The sequence below is a fragment of the Sturnira hondurensis genome, unplaced genomic scaffold (assembly GCF_014824575.4).
Source record: "Sturnira hondurensis isolate 20B ecotype Veracruz unplaced genomic scaffold, ASM1482457v3 Scaffold0017436, whole genome shotgun sequence".
Lineage (NCBI taxonomy): Eukaryota > Metazoa > Chordata > Mammalia > Chiroptera > Phyllostomidae > Sturnira > Sturnira hondurensis.
The window spans coordinates 10,924,954-10,946,330 of NW_028090067.1; the positions used below are offsets into that span (position 1 = coordinate 10,924,954).

Genomic DNA, 21,377 nt, shown 5'->3' on the forward strand with positions numbered 1-21,377 from the left:
GCTCTTCAGTGACTTGAAAACCAATATCCTTGCAACTGTGGTAGCATGAAAATCAGCAGGCTATTGGTCACTGGAGGGGGTCTGGAGCTCTCCAAAAGCTTCATCCTCAGAGAGTTATTACTATTTAGCCCGGAAGCTCCCTAAAAAGCTTCATTCTCAGGGCCTGTCTTTATTTGACTTGACTTAGAGCTCACTGTGCACGAACAGCTTTGTGCCCAGGGCATTTGTCCAAAATAATCATGGCAGCTGCCTGAGGCAGCAACACCAAATGCAGCTAACAGAGGGGTGGTCAAAAAACTTAAACGGAAAAATGGGCATGAGATAGGCATAGGAAGCTTTAAGATGCTCTGACACATTCCTGGAAGGCCAGTGTATGTGGCCAGGAAAGACCTGAGAAAGCCCTCATCTTTAACCTCTAGCTGACCTGATGTCCTATGCAAGCAGGAAGTAGGTAAAGACAAAGGCAGAGTTTCGAACAGCCTGCTGGATCTTTAAAGCTATACTCCTATCCACAGATCCCTCAGGTGAGGCTTGAAGACTTATTGGTTAAGGAAATTTAAAGAAATCTATGTCCAATCATTAGCTGATTATGAAGTTCACTGAGGAGAGACTTCAGTGGTGACAAGCAACAGACTACAGGCTTTACAGAATTAGTCCAAGAAAATGACAAACCACTGAAAAAGCAACAACCACCGCCAGCAATGACAACAATCTCTGTGAAAATGTGTGTGTGTCAGGATTCGGGGGGGAGGGAGCTGATTTCCAGAGCGGCCACTCTATTATTTAAAATGGCTACTTTTGAATGAAAAATTGTAAGATGTGTAGAAACAGGGAAGAAAGGCCCATACAGGGCAGAGGTGGGTAGTGGGAGCAGTCAGTGGCAACCAGCCTTGTAGAAAATGAAATATTGCATTTATTAGACAAAATTTTAAATAAGCTTCTAGAAATATGTCCAAAGTATTAAAGGAAACTATTTTAAAAAATTGAAGGAAGGTGAGTGAATGATGTCTTACCAAATAAAGACTATCAATAAAGAGCCAAAATTTTTTTTAAGAGAACCAAATAGAAATTCTGGAGTTGAAAATTGCAGTAACTGAAATTTAAAAATTCACTACAGGGGCTCAACAGTAGAGTCAAGCCAATAGAAGAAAGAATTAGAAAATTAGATAATAGGTCCTGGCTGGGTAGCTGAGCTGGTTAGAACGCTGTCCCAACACACCAAGGCTGCGGGTTCGATCCCTGGTCAGGACACACAGAAGAAGCAACCAATGAATGCATGCATAAGCAGAACTACAAACTGATCTCTCTCTCTCTCTTTCTCTCTCCCTCTCTCTCGTATCAATAAATAAAAATTTCAAAAAAATAAAATAAAACTAGACAATAGGTCAATAGAAATATCCAGTCTAAGAAACAGAAAGGAAAATGAACAGAGCTTCAGAGGCCCACGGGACCATAAAAACGTCCCAACACATGCATAACGGGAGTCCCGGAAGGAGCGGAGAGGGTAAAAGGGGCAGAAAGAATATTTGAAGAAATAATGTCTGAAAATATCCCAGATTTCATGGAAAACAATAATATGCACATTTAAGAAATGCAACAACTCCACACAGTACAAACTCAAAGAGATCTATTCTTGATGCATCATAATAAAATGGCCAAAAGATAAAGAAAGAATCTTGAAAATGGAAAGCGAGAAGGAACTTGTCATGTAAAAGAAATCCTCAATAAAATTAACAGATGACTTAGTTCCAGAAACTGTGGGGGTCAGAAGGCAATTAGATGACATATTCAAGGAGCTGAAAGACAGAAATGGTCAACCAAAAATGTAATTCATAGCAAAAATATCCTCCAAAAACAAAGAAATTAAGTCACAATTAACAAAAACTGACAGAATTTACTGCCAGCACACTGCCCTTCAAAAAGTACTAAATGATGTCCTTCAGGCTGAAGTGATAGGACACTAGACAGTAACTTAAATCTACACAAGGAAAAAATGACCATTGATGAAGGTATGTATAAAAGTCAGCATACATGTAAAAGACAACTGCATAAAGCAATAATTATAAAACTATGCTGGTGAGCTTATAATATATAAAGATGTCATTTGTATGGGAATAATAGCAGAGATGAAGGAGTAGGAGCAGAGCTATATGACAGCAAAGCTTTTCTATACTATCGGTATTACATTGGTATTAATCTGAATTAAAATGTTTTCAGTAGAAATGTTCGTTGTAATCCTCAAGGCAACCACTAAAAAATAACCAAAAAAATATACCGTAAAAGTAACAATAAAGGATTAAACTGGTGTACTAGACAACGTCCACTTAACGCAAAAGAAATCAATAAGGGCAGATTAGAGAAGCAAAAAAAGTCATGAGGAACAGATAGAAACAGATAAATTAGACTTAATTAAATTTAAAAACTTTTGTGTATCAAAGGGCACTATCAAAAACATAAAAAGAATGCCCATGGAATGGGAAAAATTATTTATAAGCCATATATCTGAAAGGGTCTAGTATCCAAAATATACAAAGGCCTCTTCAACTCAAAATTAAAAAGATAAATATCTCAATTTAAAATGGGCCAAAGATTTGAAAAGACATTTCTTCAAAGAAAATATGCAAATGGCCAATAAGCACATGAAAAAGACACTTATCACGAGTCATTAGGGCAATGGAAGTAAAATACTTAATGAAATACCCACAACAGCAGCTATAACAGAGAAGATAGACAGTAACCAATACCAGTGAGGACCTGGAGAACCGAATCTTCCTACACTGCCAGTGGGTCTGTAAAATGATGTCGTGTCTTTGGAAAACAGTTTGGTAGTTCCTCAGAAAGTCAAACATAGAGTTACCATATGACTCATTAATTCTACTTCTAAATACATACCCATGAGAATTGGGTGAATAAGGGTCACAGAAAAATCTTATACGTGAATTTTCATAGCCATATTATTTATAATAGCCAAAAGGTAGGAAAAAAACCAAATGTACATGAACTGAGGAGTAGGTGAACAAAATACAGTGTATTCACACAGTGGAATATTATTTGGCCAGACAAAGGAATGAAGCGACAGTATGCTGTACGACAACAGATGAACTGTGAACACATTATGCTAAGTGAAAGAAGCCAGAGGCAAAAGGCCACATATATATAATTCCATTTATATGAAATATCTAGATAGGCAAACACAGACGCAGGAAGTAAATTACTAGTTTTCAGGGGCCAGAGGCCAGGGGAGGAGAGCAGACAATAATTGCCAATAGATGCGGGATTTTGTTTGGGGGTGATGAAAAGTTTCCATACTCAGATAGTGGTGATGGTTGCATAACTCTGAATATACTAAAAACCACTGAATTCTCCATTGTATAAAGGTGAATTTTATGCTATCTGAAATACCTCAACACAACTGTTGGTTTTTTTTTTAAAAGACTTTATTTATTTATTTTTAGAGAGAAGGGAAGGGAAAGAAAGAGGAACCCATCAATGTGTGATTGCCTCTCATGTGCCCCCTACTGGAGGCCTTTCCTGCAACCCAGGCCTGTGCCCTGACTGGGAATCGAACCGGTGACCCTTTGGTTCACAGGCCTGTGCTCAATCCACTGAGTCACATCAGCCAGGGCTATACAACTGTTATTTTTTAAAAGTTGTAAGTGTAAAAACAAGTGGATAAAGGACAGTACTTGTTTATGGTATAGGGATTTAAATCAGTAGCCCCCAACCTTTTTTGGCACCAGGGACTGGTTTCATGGAAGACAACATTCCCACAGACCAGGGGGGAAGAGGGAAGGCAGGGATGATTTCAGGATGACTCAAGTGCATTGCATTTATTGTACACTTTAGTTAAGCAACTCATCATAATTCGGAATCAGTGGGAGCCCGGAGCTTGTTTTTCTGCAACTCGATGGTCCCCCTGGGGGTGACAGTCTGTATTTGCAGCTGCCCCCCGGCACTAGCATCGCTGTCTCGGCTCCGCCTCGGTCATCAGGCATCAGGTTCTCATAAGGAGCGTGCCACCCAGATCCTTCACATGCCGGGCCACAGTAGGGTTTGTGGTCCCATGAGAATCTAGTCCCACCGCTAATCTGACGGGAGGTGGAGTTCAGGCGACACCCTGAGAGACGGGGAGCAGCCGTAAACACAGCTGGAGCTCCGCCTGCTCACCTCCTGCGGTGTGGCCTGAGGGTTGGGGACCCCCCCCCCCCGATTTAAACGATGTAGATTTTAAACACCNAACTCATCATAATTCGGAATCAGTGGGAGCCTGGAGCTTGTTTTTCTGCAACTCGATGGTCCCCCTGGGGGTGACAGTCTGTATTTGCAGCTGCCCCCCGGCACTAGCATCGCTGTCTCGGCTCCGCCTCGGTCATCAGGCATCAGGTTCTCATAAGGAGCGTGCCACCCAGATCCTTCACATGCCGGGTCACAGTAGGGTTTGTGGTCCCATGAGAATCTAGTCCCACCGCTAATCTGACAGGAGGCGGAGTTCAGGCGACACCCTCAGAGACGGGGAGCAGCCGTAAACACAGCTGGAGCTCGGCCTGCTCACCTCCTGCGGTGTGGCCTGAGGGTTGGGGACCCCCCCTCCCCGATTTAAATGATGTAGATTTTAAACACCATAGACTCACATAATCCACCACTAGCTCCGCTTCCTTATCTTCTCCTCTCAGTTTCCTCACAACTTTTTGGATGAAGTCCGCAAACTTGGGGGCCATGTAGACATCTTCATTCTGTAACTGAAGCCCACCGCATTTCTGTCTGATCTCTTCAACCAGCCTGAAAATGAGAACCAGCTCGTGTTTCTTACATTTCTTAAAGGAGTATTTGCCAAGTTGCTTAGAAGTAAGATTTACATCGCCTGCTTATTTACTTCCTGTGAGATCTTCTATGACAACCAGAGAAATGGATGAGACTGGGAGAAAAGATTAAAAAGCTGTCTTGAAGGACAGTGGCATTTTTTTTAACTTTCTACATGCCTAACAAGAGAAGATATCAAGGCAAACACATTTAAATCACTTGCAATAGAAGCAAGATAATAGGGTCTAATAAAATCAGTTCAAATAAGAAAAAGAGGAAATTTCCTAACTGTAAAGATTATGATAAATACAAGTCATATTTTAAAATATTTTCTCTATATTATGTGTAAGACTCACGAACATTCGTTTGTATTACGTGGCTAATATAGATGCTAATTAGAACCATAGGTCAATATAATTTTTGAAGTCTTTTCTAATCCTTTGATTTTTTCCCCTGGATTAAAAATTAAATCCTTTTAATTTTTTCAAATTAAACCTGTTATCTGACGTTTCTTGAATAGTATCGGTATACGACATGCAATATAGAAAGCCTGCCATAGTTGTTTGGTCACTTATTCCCTAAAAGAGACTAGGTACCTTGGTAGTGAAAATAAGATGATTATGCTAAGTCAGACACTCAACGGGAAATGGATGATTCCTGCATGAGTAGAAATGGATGAGTAGAAATGTTGCTGGCAAACAAATAGTACTAACAGTACAATATTGAAATATTTAGTTGAGCAAGTTAGAAGTTTCTGGGCAGTCGTGAGTCATAGCTGAGAAATCTGTAATTTGAGGAACCGAAACTCTTTTAAAATTTACTTTACTTATTTTTTTAGAGGAGCCAAAAGTCTTGACTTTTGATCATGCTATTTGCTCTCGAGATGATTGTTTTTGATTCTTGAAATAAAAAAGCTTCACAAATGAAGGGACCTTGCTGCTGAAAACTGTGTCCCCAGTGCAAAACACTGTTCCTGATACGCAGCAAGTGTTCAATAGACTTTGTTAAATAAATGAGAGAATAAATAGAATATTCGTCAAGAGCACTCACTTTGGGCATACTAAAGATTGTCAAGAGGCGTAACATTCTTTTTTAAAAATTTTAAAAAATATTCTATTTATTCATTCTCAGAGAAAGGGGAAGGGATAAAGAAAGAGAAGAAGAGAAACATCAATGTGTGGTTGCCTCTCAGGCATCCCCTACTGGGGATGTGGCTCACAACCCAGGCATGTGCCCTGACTGGGAATCAAACTGGTGACCCTTTGGTTTGCAGGCTGGCACTCAGTCCGCTGAGCCACACCAGCCAGGGCCAAAAGGAGTAAAATTCTTTACTTTGTTTACTTAGTGAATGGCCAGAGTATCAAAGAAAAAAAATCACCTGCACAACACTGTCCATGATTAAGATCCAGGTTTACTCTTCACGCCATAGAGGGGCTTTCTAGGACCGTAGTCCTTTCTGTTTCCTGTAAACCTCTGTAGAGAAGTTCTGACTGCAGGACTGATTTTTATTCTTACCAGTAGCCTGACACTCCTCATTCTAGATATACCTTACGGGGTACTTTGGGGGAATAACAAAAAAAGATTTTAGTGGGAAGTGTAATCAACGTCAGATATCTTTCTGGTTCAGACTATGTAGAAAATTCCTGATTGGAACAGCTCAATTCCAATGTCATATTGGAGGAAAATCATCTAAGAAATATGCAGACAAATTTTTAAGGGAAACAAACAATTAGAAGGGTTGCTTCTCTGTCTGAGTATACAGGAGATATGAAAATAACTCTTGGTAAGCAACCAAGAGGAGGGAACAAATATATGTGTTTGACCATGGAAACAAACAAACCGAAAAAGGTGAAGAGAAATACAGTAGACAGGTCGGATGAAGTAGTAACATTCGGAATAAAGGATTTAGATATAAATTTCAGAGTCACAGTCAGAATCCCTCGTGGAGGGGCATAGGTGAATATGGTGGTGGTTCTACCTGACAACATCCATGGAGCTCGCTCCGGATTTAAAGAAGTCTGTTGACTCTTCAATAACAGGGACGTTGCTTAAAATTCCAGCCCAGACGACCTGCACAAAGCGGGTAACTTTCATGAGGGACGTTCCATGTAGAACCCTGGCAGAAACTAGCTCGCTCCTCACCGAACCCATTTCTTCTTCATTTTGGACGTATGGCTTGACTACGTTTCTCAGTATCTCTTCCAGTTAGATGCAGTCGTAAGACTGTTATCTAGCCTTGACCTGTGGGGATCGGTTGGTTGGTCATCATCCCACAAAGTGAAAGGTAGTGGTTCAATGCCTGGTCAAAGCACATGCCTGGCCTGCAGGTTCAGTTCCAGGTTGGAAAGTGTATGAGAAACAACTGATTGATGTTTCTTTCTCTTTTTGATGTTTCTTTCCCTCTCTTTCTCTCTCCCCTCCCCTCTCTCTAAAAATAAATAAATAAATTCAAAAAATTAAAAAAAAAATCCCAACCCCATTACCTAGCTAATGAATATGAGAGAAGTGACCTGCTTTCCAGCCTTGGCCCTTGGAAAACTTCCTTCACACAGTTCTCTGTGCTCTTTTGCCCTCCTTGGCTCTCTGGAATGGAGATGACCCCCAGGGTGACCTTGAAGATAGCAGAGCCTGAGTCCCTGAATGACTCCACCCCTAATCCTCTTGCTCCAGCTTTACCCCAAGTCCCCACGCTGACCTAGAACCATCTTGGGTTATTTATGAAAGTCAAAAAATATATCTACATACAAATGTTGGGGGTGGTTTCTTATTGTAGCTAATACAAGAAAAGGGAAATAAAGTTCTGTCTCTGCTACTCTGAGTACTGATGGTACCAGGTACAAAATGCTTCAGCTTTTCAAGGTAAGAGAAATAGTAAGGACATCACATGCTCACCTTGATGGTCTCCGCCACCTTCACCTCTTCGGCTGTAAGTTCTACCACCGATGTCTCCCCTGCTGAAAAGTACTGAGAGGCAGGGATCATTCTTCCATCCTCAAACTGCAGATTTCTTACCATCAACTACAAGATAGCAACAAAATAAGGAGAAGAATTGAGGATTCAGACAATTCAAAAGTGAGGATGGTGGGAGAAGTCATGGATACATGGTATGTAAGGAGTAGATTATTTGGCAAATGCAAACATAAGGATGAGGAGCACTTACCATTATGTGTAAAGGACTGACAGTATTTTAATAATGGTAGCAGAGCCCTGGCTGGTGTAGCTCAGTGGATTGAGCTCTGGCCTGGGAACCAAAAGGTTGCCGGTTCAATTCCCAGTCAGGTCACGTGCTTGGATTGTGGGCCAGGTCTCCAGTTGGGGGAATGTGAAAGGCAACTGATCAATGCTTCTCTCACCCACTGATGTTTCTCTCCCTCTTTCTCTCTTTCCCTCTCTTGAAAAGCAAATAAATAAAATCTTTTAAAAAAAACTTAAAAAAAATAATGGCAGCAGAAAGAAGACAGACAGTTAAGTCTGTGTAGATCTGTGTAGATACATCTCAAAACAGATAATAAGCCCCTGAAGAACTGACATGTGATGTAGGTATTCGGACTAAAACCTACTGTAACTACCGCTCTTGCCATTCTCTGAACACTTATGCTAGCTTGCACAGTGCTAAGTATGTACATGCTTAAGCAACTAATTTAATCCCATAAATCTTGATGGAGGCAAGTGCCACTATTACACCTATTGTACTGATGGGGAAATGAGGTTAATGAGGTTAAGTAATTTGCCCAATGCCATACAGCTAATAAGTAACAGAGCTGGGGTTACAAACCCAGAACTAGCTGGACTCTGGAGCCTACAAGCTTAATAACTGACCTGTCCTGCACGCTAGCAGAGAGTGCCTGTAATGTGGCAAATTCCCTTTTGCTTTCTCCACAGGGAAGCTGCCCAAGAGCCCACTGAGGCCAAAGCCCACCAGAGCCCTCACACCCAAGCTCAGGGGACGTGGGTGGGCTCCTGCTGGAGAGGCAAAGGCACGGTGCATCTAACAAGGACCACGTCCATCTCTTTGGATCCTCCCGGACTCCAGCAGTGGGAAGCAGACAGATGGGATTACTCTCTCTGCTGTATAAATAGGGAAAGCGAGACCCAAAGGGGAGAAGCATCCTGCCCATGACCAGTACATGGCAGAGCAGGGATTCACACCTGTTTCCTGATTAAATCCCAAGCTCTTTCTACTGTATCGCAAAGCAGACTGTGCAGGTCCTTGGGCCCGTCCCAGGGAGCCTTGTTCTCGTCCAGGCACAAGGAGCCAGCTCAACCCCAGAGAAGAATGGGGCACAGATACCTTGAGCTCCTGCATCCCACTGCAAAGCCAGATTACCTTGTGAAAGATAGTCCCTTAATAGCTTGGGTTATGAAGGAGACCCCAAAAAGGTACTTTGTAGGTGGCCATATTGAATACTCACTGCTTTCCCATCGTTACCAAAAAGAACAAGTCCGTTTTTGGTAACAACACCAGGCTTCTTGGCACCTTTAATTTCCAGCGGTTTGCCGGGAGGCACGGAGCTATGCAGTAGCGATGAGCCGTAGAATGTGACCATCTGATAAAGAAATCAAACCCAAGTGTGAAGTGAGGAAGTTACACCTCTGAACGGGGATGTACAGGATGTACAGGCTGTACTCACTCCAGGAGAGCTGGAAGTATCATTTACGATAAAATAGAGACACCCCAATGTGAGAGACTGTAGCAAACATCTGCAGAAAGGACACACAGCAAGAGATGGTCTGCAGCAATATGACAGAAGCACCCCCCAAATGCCCCACATCCAGACAACGTGAGTGTATGTTTCTAATGTATTCACATGGATACAAAGGTGAATAAGAAGCTCTCACAAATGCTGCAGGCTGAAGGTGGGGTTTTGAGGGGAGTGGCGACGTTGAGGGGGGTGGCCAGTGAGGGTGGGTACAGAGTCGGAAACAGACTATTCCAATACAGTGGGAGTATGGATGGGGAGTTCAGGGTGCTTTGCAGGTCAGTTCATGGAAACAGGACTGGATCTAGACTGTAACCAGGAGAACTCGACGCCAGCTGATTTGTTCTTACAATTCTGTGACTGTCAGCTCTCAGTTCTCGAGCACTGTGATGGTTAACATTTACTGCATGCTCACGGCAGGGACCAAGCGCTTACGTGAATGAACATGTGCTAACTCATTAAATGGTCACATGACCCATAACCTGTAAAGGAGGTGCTACTATTAGTCCCATTTTACAATGAGGAAACAAGGCACCCGACGGTTAAGCACCCTGCCCCAGGTCACACAGCAAATGGTGGCAGAGTCAGAATTTTAACCGAAACAGTCTGGCTTCAGACCCCACACGCTTCGCCACTACACTAAATGCCCTCCCTTGGTCCTCACTGATCCCACATATTCTTACTGGCACCTCATATGGGCACCTCATTGGCATGTCAGCACTAAGAACCCTGCTGAAGTGCTGAGATCATCAGGACAACGCGTTGAAGCCTTTACCCCTAAAAGATTCATGGTTTAGTTGAGGAGGAGGGGTAGATAGATAAAGAGACACAAGAGATGAAGTGCTACGTCAGAGGTAGGCAGGGCATCGTTGGGACAGAGAGGATGGACACTCGGCCCCACCAAATGCTCTCTACGGCTGAGTAAAGAAGGGGATGTTTCCTTGTAGCAGGTCACATGTACCTAGAATAATCGCAGACCCTCCTCATGACCAAGGGAAGACCACAGAAAACCTAGATTTATGTGTAATACCTCTTATGGTGGTAACATGAAAAAAAATGGTCCTTAGAACACACCTGTCCATTGATCTTTGCCCAAGCTCCAGGGACTTTATCGTGGCCTCGGATCCAGTTATGTAAAACTTCAGCAGACCGATCCCAAGGAATCTAGGAAAGCACAAAGCACACGCCAAACCTCCTAATGTTGACAGCGTCAAAGGCAATGGAAACATTTCTCTCCACCAGTACAGGTGGGTAGGGTGGGGCCAGCTGGCTTGGAGGTCTACCTTTGGGCCAAAATATGGGATATTGGGAACCACTTAAAGGTGAAGGGCCACAAATTTTGAGCTGTGTTATTCAGTTTGTGTAAATACCTCAGCATTTTCTTTTTTCTGGATCCCTTCATATGTTGCCCCCTCTTCTGGCTGGGGAATCCGAGGAGCTTTGCCATCGGCTATGAGTTGAACAGCTTCCACCTGGAACCAGGAATGTTACCTGTGTTACAGCCCCATGGGCAGCAATGGCGGGATCCATTTAACTGGAGTTCCCACTCTCCAGAATTACTACATATAACTCTGTCCAGAGTCAGACTGTGATAATAACTAACCACCATTTCTTCAGAGCCATCTATGTGCCAGGCAGTGCGGTAGCTACTTCACGTGAAATACCCCTTGAACATCATGCCAACCCTGCAAAGTGGGTGTTGTTATTGCTGTCTCACACGGGAGGAAATCGAGGATTAGAAAAGGTGAGCAACTAGCTCAAGGTCACAGAGACAGCTTGGAGGTGTCAGAAGAAAGACCTGCATCCAAGTCTGTCTACTGCTGATACCAAGCCTGTGTGTTCTTCCTTGTTTAAACAAATTCTAACCTCCCCTTGGTGAGTGCATGGGAATTTCAAGAATATGATTGTAAAATAAGTCACTATGGGTTATTTCTGCTCACCATGATGAGTGTAGTCAATGACATCTTGTTATATGTAAGCGATTCAACTTGCTTTCTAGCTCAGGACACGTGAAATTTTAACAAGTTAGTATCTACCCACGAGTCTAATTGCCTCTGGGATGTGTGCTGCATTCTCTTCTGTGTCATGTTGATGTTTGCCTTGAGTTGAGCACCTCCGTCCTTCCCTGGGAGGCCTGTGCGAGCTCTACTTCTCAGATTCCTCTCTGGGCACCACAGCTGCTGACCAGCCTTCCCGAGAACGTGTGGACGGAGCCACCTGGGAGCAAGGGCAAGCTTACAGCTCATCCATCCTACCCGCTTCTCGCTATAATACTATCTGGGCTTGGGTACAGGAACCAGGTTTGAGCAAATGCCAATAAACACACACAATAGTATTTTGATCATAACTGTCATTTTTGAGCACCTACTATGTGCCAGGTGCTTTACACAAATGCCATTTAAGCTTCACAACTGTCCATCAGGTGGTATTATCTGCATTTTATAGGTAAGGAAACCAAGGCTAAAGCGGCTGAAGTGACTTGCCTATTGTCACACACTAAAAAAGTGGTAGAATGAGAACTTTGGTGTCATTAAATCATTGAATGAGACAAACAAAACATTGCTCTCCTCGCTCTGAAACCAAAGGCTGCTTGCTGCTTTACATGCTGCTCCTGTCATCTCTGTGTTGCTGATCCTACCATGTCAAACTCTGGAAAGCATTGCATGACAGTAAAATTGCCCTTCAATACTTTTACAGGCTAATATAGTTTTACTCTGTGGCTCTGAGATTGTACTGGTACACGCTCTGAGATTTCTACCCAGCGTACCTCTGAACAAACTGCAATGTCAGAATTCACCTTGTTACACCGACTTTGACTTCAAACACTTTTGGAGAAAGTCCAAATTATTGGTACATAGCAACATTTCTTAAGATCCTCTACATGTCTTTACAATTAGTCACTATAAACAGGGTTGGAGATTCAAGTGTTTGGGAAAAGAATTGAAGCAGTTTGATTGCTAGTTTTACCATTTGATCATTGCTCTCGAAGATCCAGTCAGCTTCATAGACTAGACATTTTAAAATTCAGACTTCTGCCCTCAGTGTACCATCCTACTGGTAAATATAAAATCTAATTTTGTTTGTCAGATTTGTATTTTTAGTGAAAACTCAGACGAGCAAATTTTCAACAAAAGAAAAATATCTTCAAAACTTTAAAGGTTTAGTAAATCCTTCTTGATGGCATAAATATACTGACCATGGCCTTGATTCCCTCAGGAAAAAGAAATCGATTATAAAGTGTATCCACTGTGTCATTGGGGTCAACATCACATGACCTCTGAAGAAGGATGGGTCCAGTGTCTAAACCATCATCCGCCCAGAATACAGAAAACCCAGCTTTCTTATCTCCCATAATTAGAGTCCTGTAAAGAAAAAAAAGAGTTTCCCCTTAAAATGTTGGTTAACTGTATCATAGAATGATGCATTAGTGATCAAGTACAAGGAAGTTGCAATGGAGAGTTGATGGTGAATGAAGCTACTGTGAGAAATTAATAGTAGAGCCAGGAGATGTCAGCACTCATAGAAGCTGTGTTCAACGATGCTGCTATTCTATGCATCTGTGTATCTGTGGTCTTGTTAACACACACTAATGACGTATAGCCTGTACCCAAAGAGGTATTGGAGTCCATCATCCCTGCCACTCACTGACTGCCTGATATCGGCTTTTGAGAAATTTCACCCACCTGTGTCCAAACCCTCACATTGTACTTGACCAGTCTACTAGACAGAATAAGGTATTGGGAGATAAAACTGAGGGTGCTCACTGCAATGTGAAGAGGAGAACTGATTATTGATTTAAGGTATATAATTCAGGTGTAAGCATCATTTAGAGTTAGAAGTAGCTCTAGACTGGTTGCATAAATTGTAGTAAAAGATGGATGATTATTTTAACTGTTTGTATTTTGGGCTCTATAAAACTTAAAAGAAAATGCTGGCCTTGTGGGAGCTTATAATACATACAATAAGCTGAATATGTGGACAAATACATATAAAAACATGTCACAGTGCAGGTTGATATACACAAAGCATGAAGTGGTAGATCCGCTTTGCTCACAATCGAAATCATTTTGCTTCTCTGAGCAATTAATCAGTTAGACCTAAATCAATCAACCAAATAATTACACATTTCATAAATTCACTGGCATTGTTATCAAGATTCTTGAAAATATCCATACACTTTGACCCAATGATTCTGCATGTAGAAGCAATGTAGAATGAAAGAAATGCAAGTTTAAGTACAAAGATACGCCCTACAGTACTATTTAAAGAGAAAATGAAATCAATTTATGTAATCAGACTTTAAATTCAATGAAATGTTCTTCACCCTTAAACTAAGTGTAGATTTTCTGCCTATTTAATAACCTGACACTGGGCGCTACCTGGGAGCTGTGCAGATAAAGGAGAGAAGGTAAAGAAGGTGGGGGAGACCCACCCCAACCCACAATACAGCATGCCTATGGTACTGGGTACCTCAAGTGTCCTGGGCGTTATTCTTGATACTGGGAAATACAGAAGCTTAAAGTTGAATGGGGGAAGACAGACAACAAAGAAGGTAATTTCAGGTAATCCAGTGTTTCCTGAAATGTACTTGAGATGTTCCGTGACAAAACAAAAACAAAAATACGGTCTACGGTCAAATAAGTTTGGGGATACTATACTCATTTCCTCCTGGAGATTATGATGCAAACATTAAAATACATATTAAAAGCTCCGACAAGTCCTGTAGGAAAGAAATCCAGCATAAACCAAGGTTGTCTGACCATACAACCTTCGTTTGCTGAATGCCTAATTACAATCAATTCTTGTAACCTAGTTACAGACTATTCTTGGGAAATGCTATTTTGTCTCATTCAGAACTTCTAACTCTCAGGGGAGGCCATGCAGTAGCAATCATTCAGGACCTCACAACTGCTCAAGCATACCTAGCTTCTCGATCACCTAGGCACAAAACAGAAAGATTATGGGCAAGAGAAATAGGCCCATCTTCTCTGTTATTAAAAAAAAACTCACCAGTTGATAGCAGAGGCCCCTCTGTGCCTGGGGAGGATGGATGGGTGATAGATGATGGAGCCGTGCTTTGGGCTGTCAATGACGTCCATGGGGATGAACTGCGTGCAGAAAGGGAGCACGTTTAGCTCAGCACCCACAGATCTGTAGGCCTCTGCCACCTCCTGGATGGTCTTGCCCTTGACTCTCCATCTAGGGAACTTGAACACAGGAGTCCCATTTTTCTCGGCAGCCAAAGCTGAGCGTGAAAGAGAAGATTGTTTTCATTCAAAAGAATGTAGCCATCCATTTTATATTGCTATGGATTTACACATTATAATTTTGTAGCTCTGTGAAACATTTACAAATAAGGCATGATGAAGAACAAGTTAGATTCTGATCGGGATTTGACCTGCTACAATTTTACCAGGAATCATTTATAGGAGACCGTTCTGCGTGACGTGGGCCCAGCTCCCACTTGGAAAGGCCAGGGGAAAGTGAGGTCCGATGCACAGGACCCACGCCCACAGATGGGTTCTCCTATGGGGAATCAGGCCTGCATTGTACCTCAGCTGCTTTGAGACTTGCTTTTTGCTAAAACTCCCTCACCCTGAATTGAGGCAGCAAACATTTACTGCATATCTTTATTTTTTTCTCTTCTTTTTTTTAAAGACTTGATTCATTTATCTTTAGAGGGAAAGGGAAGGAGAGAAGGAGAGAAATATCAGTGTATGGTTGCCTCTCATGAGTCCCCAGCTGGGAACTGGCCTTCAACCCAGGCATGTGCCCTGACTGGGAATCAAACCGAGATCGTGTGGAGATCGTGTGGTTCGCAGGCCCGCGCTCTATCCACTGAGTTACAACAGCCAGGGCATTTACTGCATATCTTTAAAGTGACTTCCTAAAATCTATGCTAAACCTTCTAAGGACCAGTGTAACCAGTTCAACCACTTTCCCTTTGCATTTGCAAATATCCCTCTTCTGTGATGTGATTAGTGGCATCCTCTCCTTTGTTTTCTGTAAAAGGTAACCACCTGAAGTGAACCTGGGCATAGTGAGGACCATCAGGTCATGTGCCCAGAAAAGCAATAAAAGCTTGTCAAGACAAGAGTCGGGGCGCTCTCCCCTTGAGAGAGTGGCCTTGCCGTCCCTTTTCCTCCACAGGACGCAGTAGTCCATGTGAATTTGTCTCGTCTCATCCATAACACCACAGACCCCACAAGCCAGGGTCCATATCAACCATTCATTTTTCTAATATGATTTTTATCTATATATTTAAAGTATAACATTTGACCTCAAACATGTGTGGGTAGATAACATTTTGAGATTTTAATTGAAGCTTTTTTTTTCCATTGGTCAAAACTTGTACCCCATTACTGATCCAGCCACTTAGAGAATATTTTCATGTTTTCTAGATTTGAAGCCAGGTGCCAATACAGCACCACCCGATTAAGCATATTCAGCCCCTGGCACAGTTGGAAAACCTCAAGTTTCTTCTCATTCCTATCTCTTGAGGGGAGTTCCTCTAACCACAGGGCGAACTGTAAACGAGAACACACTCTCCCTGCCAAACAAGCAGATCCATCCAGAGGATAAAGGGAGAAAGGAGCTGAGCTGAGCCTGTCTACTTCCTTTTCCCAAGTTCACCCATCAGGTAAGTTACAGGAGGAGAGAGACCAAGGCTGAAGAACACATGTCAGAGGGGACCGGCCAACCGGGAGCAGATCTGAGGCTCCCTCCTGAGGAAAATGTCCCTTCTAAATGGAATGATTCCCTCCCACCTGTGTGGGACATGAAATCGCCCTCCAAAGGGCAGACAGCACAAGCACATTTTTCCGTAATAAAATACCATTTTTACTAACTCCATACCCTAAAATATTGACTATATTTATTTTCCATCAGTAAGCATTTTAGGCTTTTTACCTACATTTTTTTTGGTTCCCTTTCCTTCTTTTCATCCAATCATCACTATTTCTTGACTCCACATGCATATATATGGGCTCTTGGCCCAACTTTTTCTTACCTTGACTCTTGAAAAATAATATTAAAATATAATATTTTTAAAGGCAGTAACAAGAATTAGGATAAACTCCAGAGCTGTTTCTCCCTCCCCCAAAAGTAAGATTTTAGGGTTATGGTTACACTATTTTCCAACCAACGTGTTGAATCATACCAGTAATTCATGGAGATCCAAGTCGTAAGCCAAGATTTTTGGACACTAATTCTATTCCCGACCTGTATTATTTGTAGACTGTTTTTATCTCTGCGTCTTGCACCGTTTCTTGACATAACTGTACAGCATGGGAATCAGAATCACAGGGCAGGTTTTCTCTAAGGATGGCTGTCTTCTCTCCCCACCTTAATCACCAAGCAGCTCTGGCTACAATTTGTTCTGCCATAAATGATTCTTTAATGACCTCACACCAATATCTATGATTGGCTGTGGCCTCCCCTTTATTTCTAGTGGCATCTCTGCATTAGATATTACTCTTTGAAAAGTCACTAGTGTAACTGAGGAAAAACACATGCCCGGAAATTCCTCTGATGGACCTGAGGAGGACCACGGAGATGAGTGGGGCAACTCTTAATACAACAGGGACCTGCCCCTTTGTCTTGGAGCCCACAGAGAAGGAGAATTTTTGACTCTCATGACCCACCATGCCAATGGACTTGGCCTGGCAAGGCCTTCAATAGGTCCGGTGGATGGAGCAGAGCCCAGAAGGGAGACATGCAATCTGGGTCTTCAGGGCCGGTGGCAAGTGAGTGGAAGGACAGACATGCTAATGAGGAATAAGGGGTCTGAGCTGGACTCCAGGCTGAAGGGTTGAAAGGCTATTTCAGAGTCTTTGATCCAATCCTTCCAAGACGCACTCACCCAGGGGGTCAGCCTTTCCGTCCTTGTCTGGAACTGTGAACACCCCCACCACTCGATGGCCCTCTTTGCAGAGGCGGCTGTAGACTTCTTGTCCAAAAAGGCTCTGACCAATTAGGGCCAACTTTAGCTTGTTTTTGAAATAAACCTGTGAAATAATTTAATGGTGACAGATGTTAGCATGAATAGAAGACATGTGGATAATAAGCATTCTTGTATCAACCCCTCAGGATGACCTGAGGATGACAAAAAGTGCAAAGATCTAAAATAAATTTTTACTAACATACACTGAACCCAGACCACACTGAGCCCAGAGTTCCAAAATCCTTGGTAAGTGGAACCAACTCATTTGACCTCAAGACACAGATGGATCTAATGAAACATTCTTTATAGTCCTTGTAAGTCTCTTGTAAGTTTGCACAAACTAATTTGGCTTTAAACATGACTTGAGCTGACATACCGCTATGTGTAGTCTTTATAATATTTATAAAAATTATATGAATATTCATATGGTTCACTGCAGAAAAAACAATGTATCTGGTTACAGATACTGTCCCAGCCTCTGCTGAGAAGTATAGGCAACGAACTATCTATGTACCATATTAACTAAATGTGAACATTTCTGAAAACTAAAACACATTTGGCTCCACGCACTTCAGAAAAGAAATTTAGGCCTGTACATCATTTTATTTAACTGGATCCACACAACTATCCTGTTATTATCCCCCCCTTTCATACAATATTATTATTGGAGAAACCAAGGCTTAGAAATGTCAAGTGTAGCCCCAAGGTCATGCTGGCAGAAAGGAGGACAGCTGGGATTTGAGTCCAGGTCTGTCTGACTCCAAAGCTCATGTACATCCTTCAATATAATGAAAATGAGCTCTCACCACCCACCTCTCCCGTCTCCTTTTTAGAAGACTAATGCTGATGTACAAAATTACAGTGATTATCGAGAAATACCAACACCACAGAGATCAGAGTAGCACTAAAGGGGTTAAGGTTTTTAAGGACTGTCTTTAAGCGATTATGCCTTCTGTAAATTCTCCCCAAATGGGGTCTTTCCACAGAGCTTACTGGCAGGCGGTGAAAAGCCATCAGATGAGCAGGCAAGAAGCAGGATTGTGAGTGGAGAGGAGGCACTAATCAGAGGGTCATGACTTCCCAGGCTCTTCCCCTGTTGGCGACAGACCTACCCCAGCTCCCAGAATTCTTTTCACCTCTTGCTCCCCTGGGTTAGAATGTGTTTCCACAGGGTTCGGATGCAGACTGTTTTCCTCCTCAACAATGGGATTCTGAATTAGTAAACCCTCACTGGGAACATCTGACTACAAAGAAATGTAACTTTCTTATTTTCCACTTTATTAAGGGCATTAGATAGCATCCCTTTTTAGGCATGAACTTAAAAGCATATGGTTCACACTTTCCTTGTAATTGAGCTGATAATTATACAATTAAGGTTTTATTTTAAAAATCCTTTCCCAGAGCGAGCGGAGTTTCTATCCCAAAAGAGCCTAGAGGGCCCCAACACATAACAGATACTCACAAGCAAACCAATGAACTCTGTAACGACAGTACAATTCACCTGCAGAAAACACGTGAGTATTCCATTTCTTCTCATCAAAAAGTATGAGTGTTCTGTAAACGTTCAGTCTTCAAATCCTATCATTAATGCTGTGGCTTGCAATAGAATTTACATATTGGCTATCTTACAAAATTTGGCTTTACCTCATACCGATGCCAATGCCAGGTATTTTGAGACAGCTAAAAAAACACAGGAGCCAAGAGGCTGAGCTGACTCAAATGTCAGCTTGTCACCCAATTAGTTGGAGCTCAAATGCGGATTCAGCGCCCCTCCAGGAAGTCAGCATTTCAGGAAACGGTGTCAGTGTCTTTGGAAACCCTTTCTGAGTTTGGTGCTAAAACTGAAGCAACAAAGGTGAGTGTCTAACTGGAGAAATTTTCAGATTTTTTTTGACAGTGTGAATTCAAAGACTTTATTCTTTTACAATGATTTAAATTGGAGAATTTATTCTTTAAGCTTGTGAGCATAAAGGGTTTTTTGTATATAAAGATTTATATACAAAAAAGATTTATATAAAACATTTCTGATTAAAATACGTTATACAATATTATTTTAGCATGATATGTTTTGTTAAATGTTTGTTTAATGTGAAATTGAATACATTTATTCTTATTATCTTAGAAGTATGTCAATTCTAAGAATTATCTCAAGGCTTAGAGAATAAATGATATTTATTGCCATTTATTTTTATTTATTTATTATTATTTTTATTTTATTCTTATTTGAGTACAGTTTTCTGTTTTATATTCCCAGCCCTGCCCCCCCGCCAGTGCTCCCCACCTCCCTCCCATTTCTGTCCCCCACCTTAATTATAAATTTTCAGATTTTAAGTGTGTTAATGATGAGTTAGCATGACTGGGGTATTTCACCTTAGTCTTTTTTCTCCAAGTATTTTCTGAAGACTGCCCATGTCAGAGAATCTGCTGGCAATGCATGTTAAAAATGCGGATTCCTGCCCTGGCTGGTGTGGCTCCATTGGTTGGGCATCATCCTACAAACCAAAAGGTTGCAGGTTTGATTCCCGGACAGGGCACGTGCCTAGGTTGTGGGTTTGGTCCCAGGTCGGAGCACATACGGAAGGCAACCAATCGACGTTTCTTTCTCACATTGATGTTTCTCTTCTCTTTCTCCATCCCTTGCCCTCTCTCTAAAATCAATAAGCATATCCTAGGGTTCGGATGAAAAAATAATTTTTCAAAAATGTGGATTCCTGGGCCCAACCTTGATCTACTGAGTCAGATGTTCAGGCCCAGGAAGCTGCATTTAAACAAGCTCTCCATTGACTCATAGGCACCCAGGGTCTGACAATCTCTGCCTTACGGACGGTGTGTGTCTGCCCACTACAAGACGAGGTTCTGCCCTGGGGAGTTATAAAGGGTGGAAATATTAGGTGACAGGCTAGTATCTCCGGGTTCTCAGGAGATAAGAGCCTTTTGCAGGGAACAGAGTTTTTGTTTGTAAATAAGCCATTCTATTCCCAGGTTATCCACACCCTGGCGGAATTCTTCAAGAAGCAAGTTAATAGAGACTCTGATTATGCTCCAAGGATAAAAAATAAAATAAGAATTTAAAAAACCCATAGTGTTTTGTTGAAAACTTCAAGGCACCATGTTAAGAGTTTGCCCGGGTCTAAAACCCTTCTCTGAAGTAGATGCTACCCTACTAGAACCATCTGAGGAGGATATAAACAATGAGGCTAAAGCTATCCATGTTAAGAATTGTGAAAACTGCGTATCACATGAAGGATCTTTCCACAAAAAAATAAAACAAAGTAAGTTTTCCTGAGACAGAGACACACCTAACACTTAATGGAACATCGAGCACCTGGGACCCCTGGCCATGCCCGACACTGCATGAGACGCGTTCAACAGGCATGTTTGTTTGGGGCATTTGCTGTGTTCGGGGCACGGTGCGTGGTGGAGGTTGCATTTCAGGTGAGTGTGGTTTTTTTTGTTTTTGTTTTGGCCCCACAGAGCATATGTAAAAGAATAAGGAGGATTCACATTAGCAGACTGAATTTCTGATTCCTCCTTAAAAAGGGGATTGTCAGCCCTGGTCTACATTCCACACAGCAACAGCCAGCTGGATCTAAGCAGTGGGTGCCCTTTACTCAGGCAGGGCATGGTCTTCACTCTATCCATCTCAAGTCCTTCATTCGCCTTACCTGTTTGGCCTCTGTTGGCATTTTGCTTTGGGATCCTTGCACTAAAGGTGCCCCCCCCCAAAAAAAAAGATGTGATCCCTGTCCCCAGAAGTTCACCAATTCATAGGGAAGACACACAAGTAAAGGACAAATTGGTATCACAGTTCTGGGTCCCAAACAAGAAGGCACCCAAAGAGAACTCCTTAACTGAATCATAGATCACTCATCTTGGGAGGTGGCCAAGAGAAGGGTGGTATTTGGGGAGGTGCTTGGGAAACTCCAGGCAGAAGG

The 21,377-nt window shown here is 42.2% G+C and overlaps 1 protein-coding gene across 1 annotated transcript in view; it reads right to left on the minus strand.

Annotated features, from left to right (window-relative positions):
• ALDH1L2 (aldehyde dehydrogenase 1 family member L2) overlaps nucleotides 1-21,377 on the minus strand; it is a 53,460-nt gene that overhangs the window by 23,287 nt on the left and 8,796 nt on the right. The window contains exons 2-10 of the mRNA XM_037067915.1: nucleotides 17,362-17,506; nucleotides 14,511-14,745; nucleotides 12,697-12,862; nucleotides 10,871-10,972; nucleotides 10,575-10,664; nucleotides 9,213-9,347; nucleotides 7,693-7,818; nucleotides 6,779-6,870; nucleotides 4,632-4,779 (exon numbers count right to left, since the gene is read on the minus strand). Coding sequence (XP_036923810.1) covers nucleotides 4,632-4,779; nucleotides 6,779-6,870; nucleotides 7,693-7,818; nucleotides 9,213-9,347; nucleotides 10,575-10,664; nucleotides 10,871-10,972; nucleotides 12,697-12,862; nucleotides 14,511-14,745; nucleotides 17,362-17,506 — 1,239 coding nt within the window. The remainder of the gene's footprint in view (nucleotides 1-4,631; nucleotides 4,780-6,778; nucleotides 6,871-7,692; nucleotides 7,819-9,212; nucleotides 9,348-10,574; nucleotides 10,665-10,870; nucleotides 10,973-12,696; nucleotides 12,863-14,510; nucleotides 14,746-17,361; nucleotides 17,507-21,377) is intronic.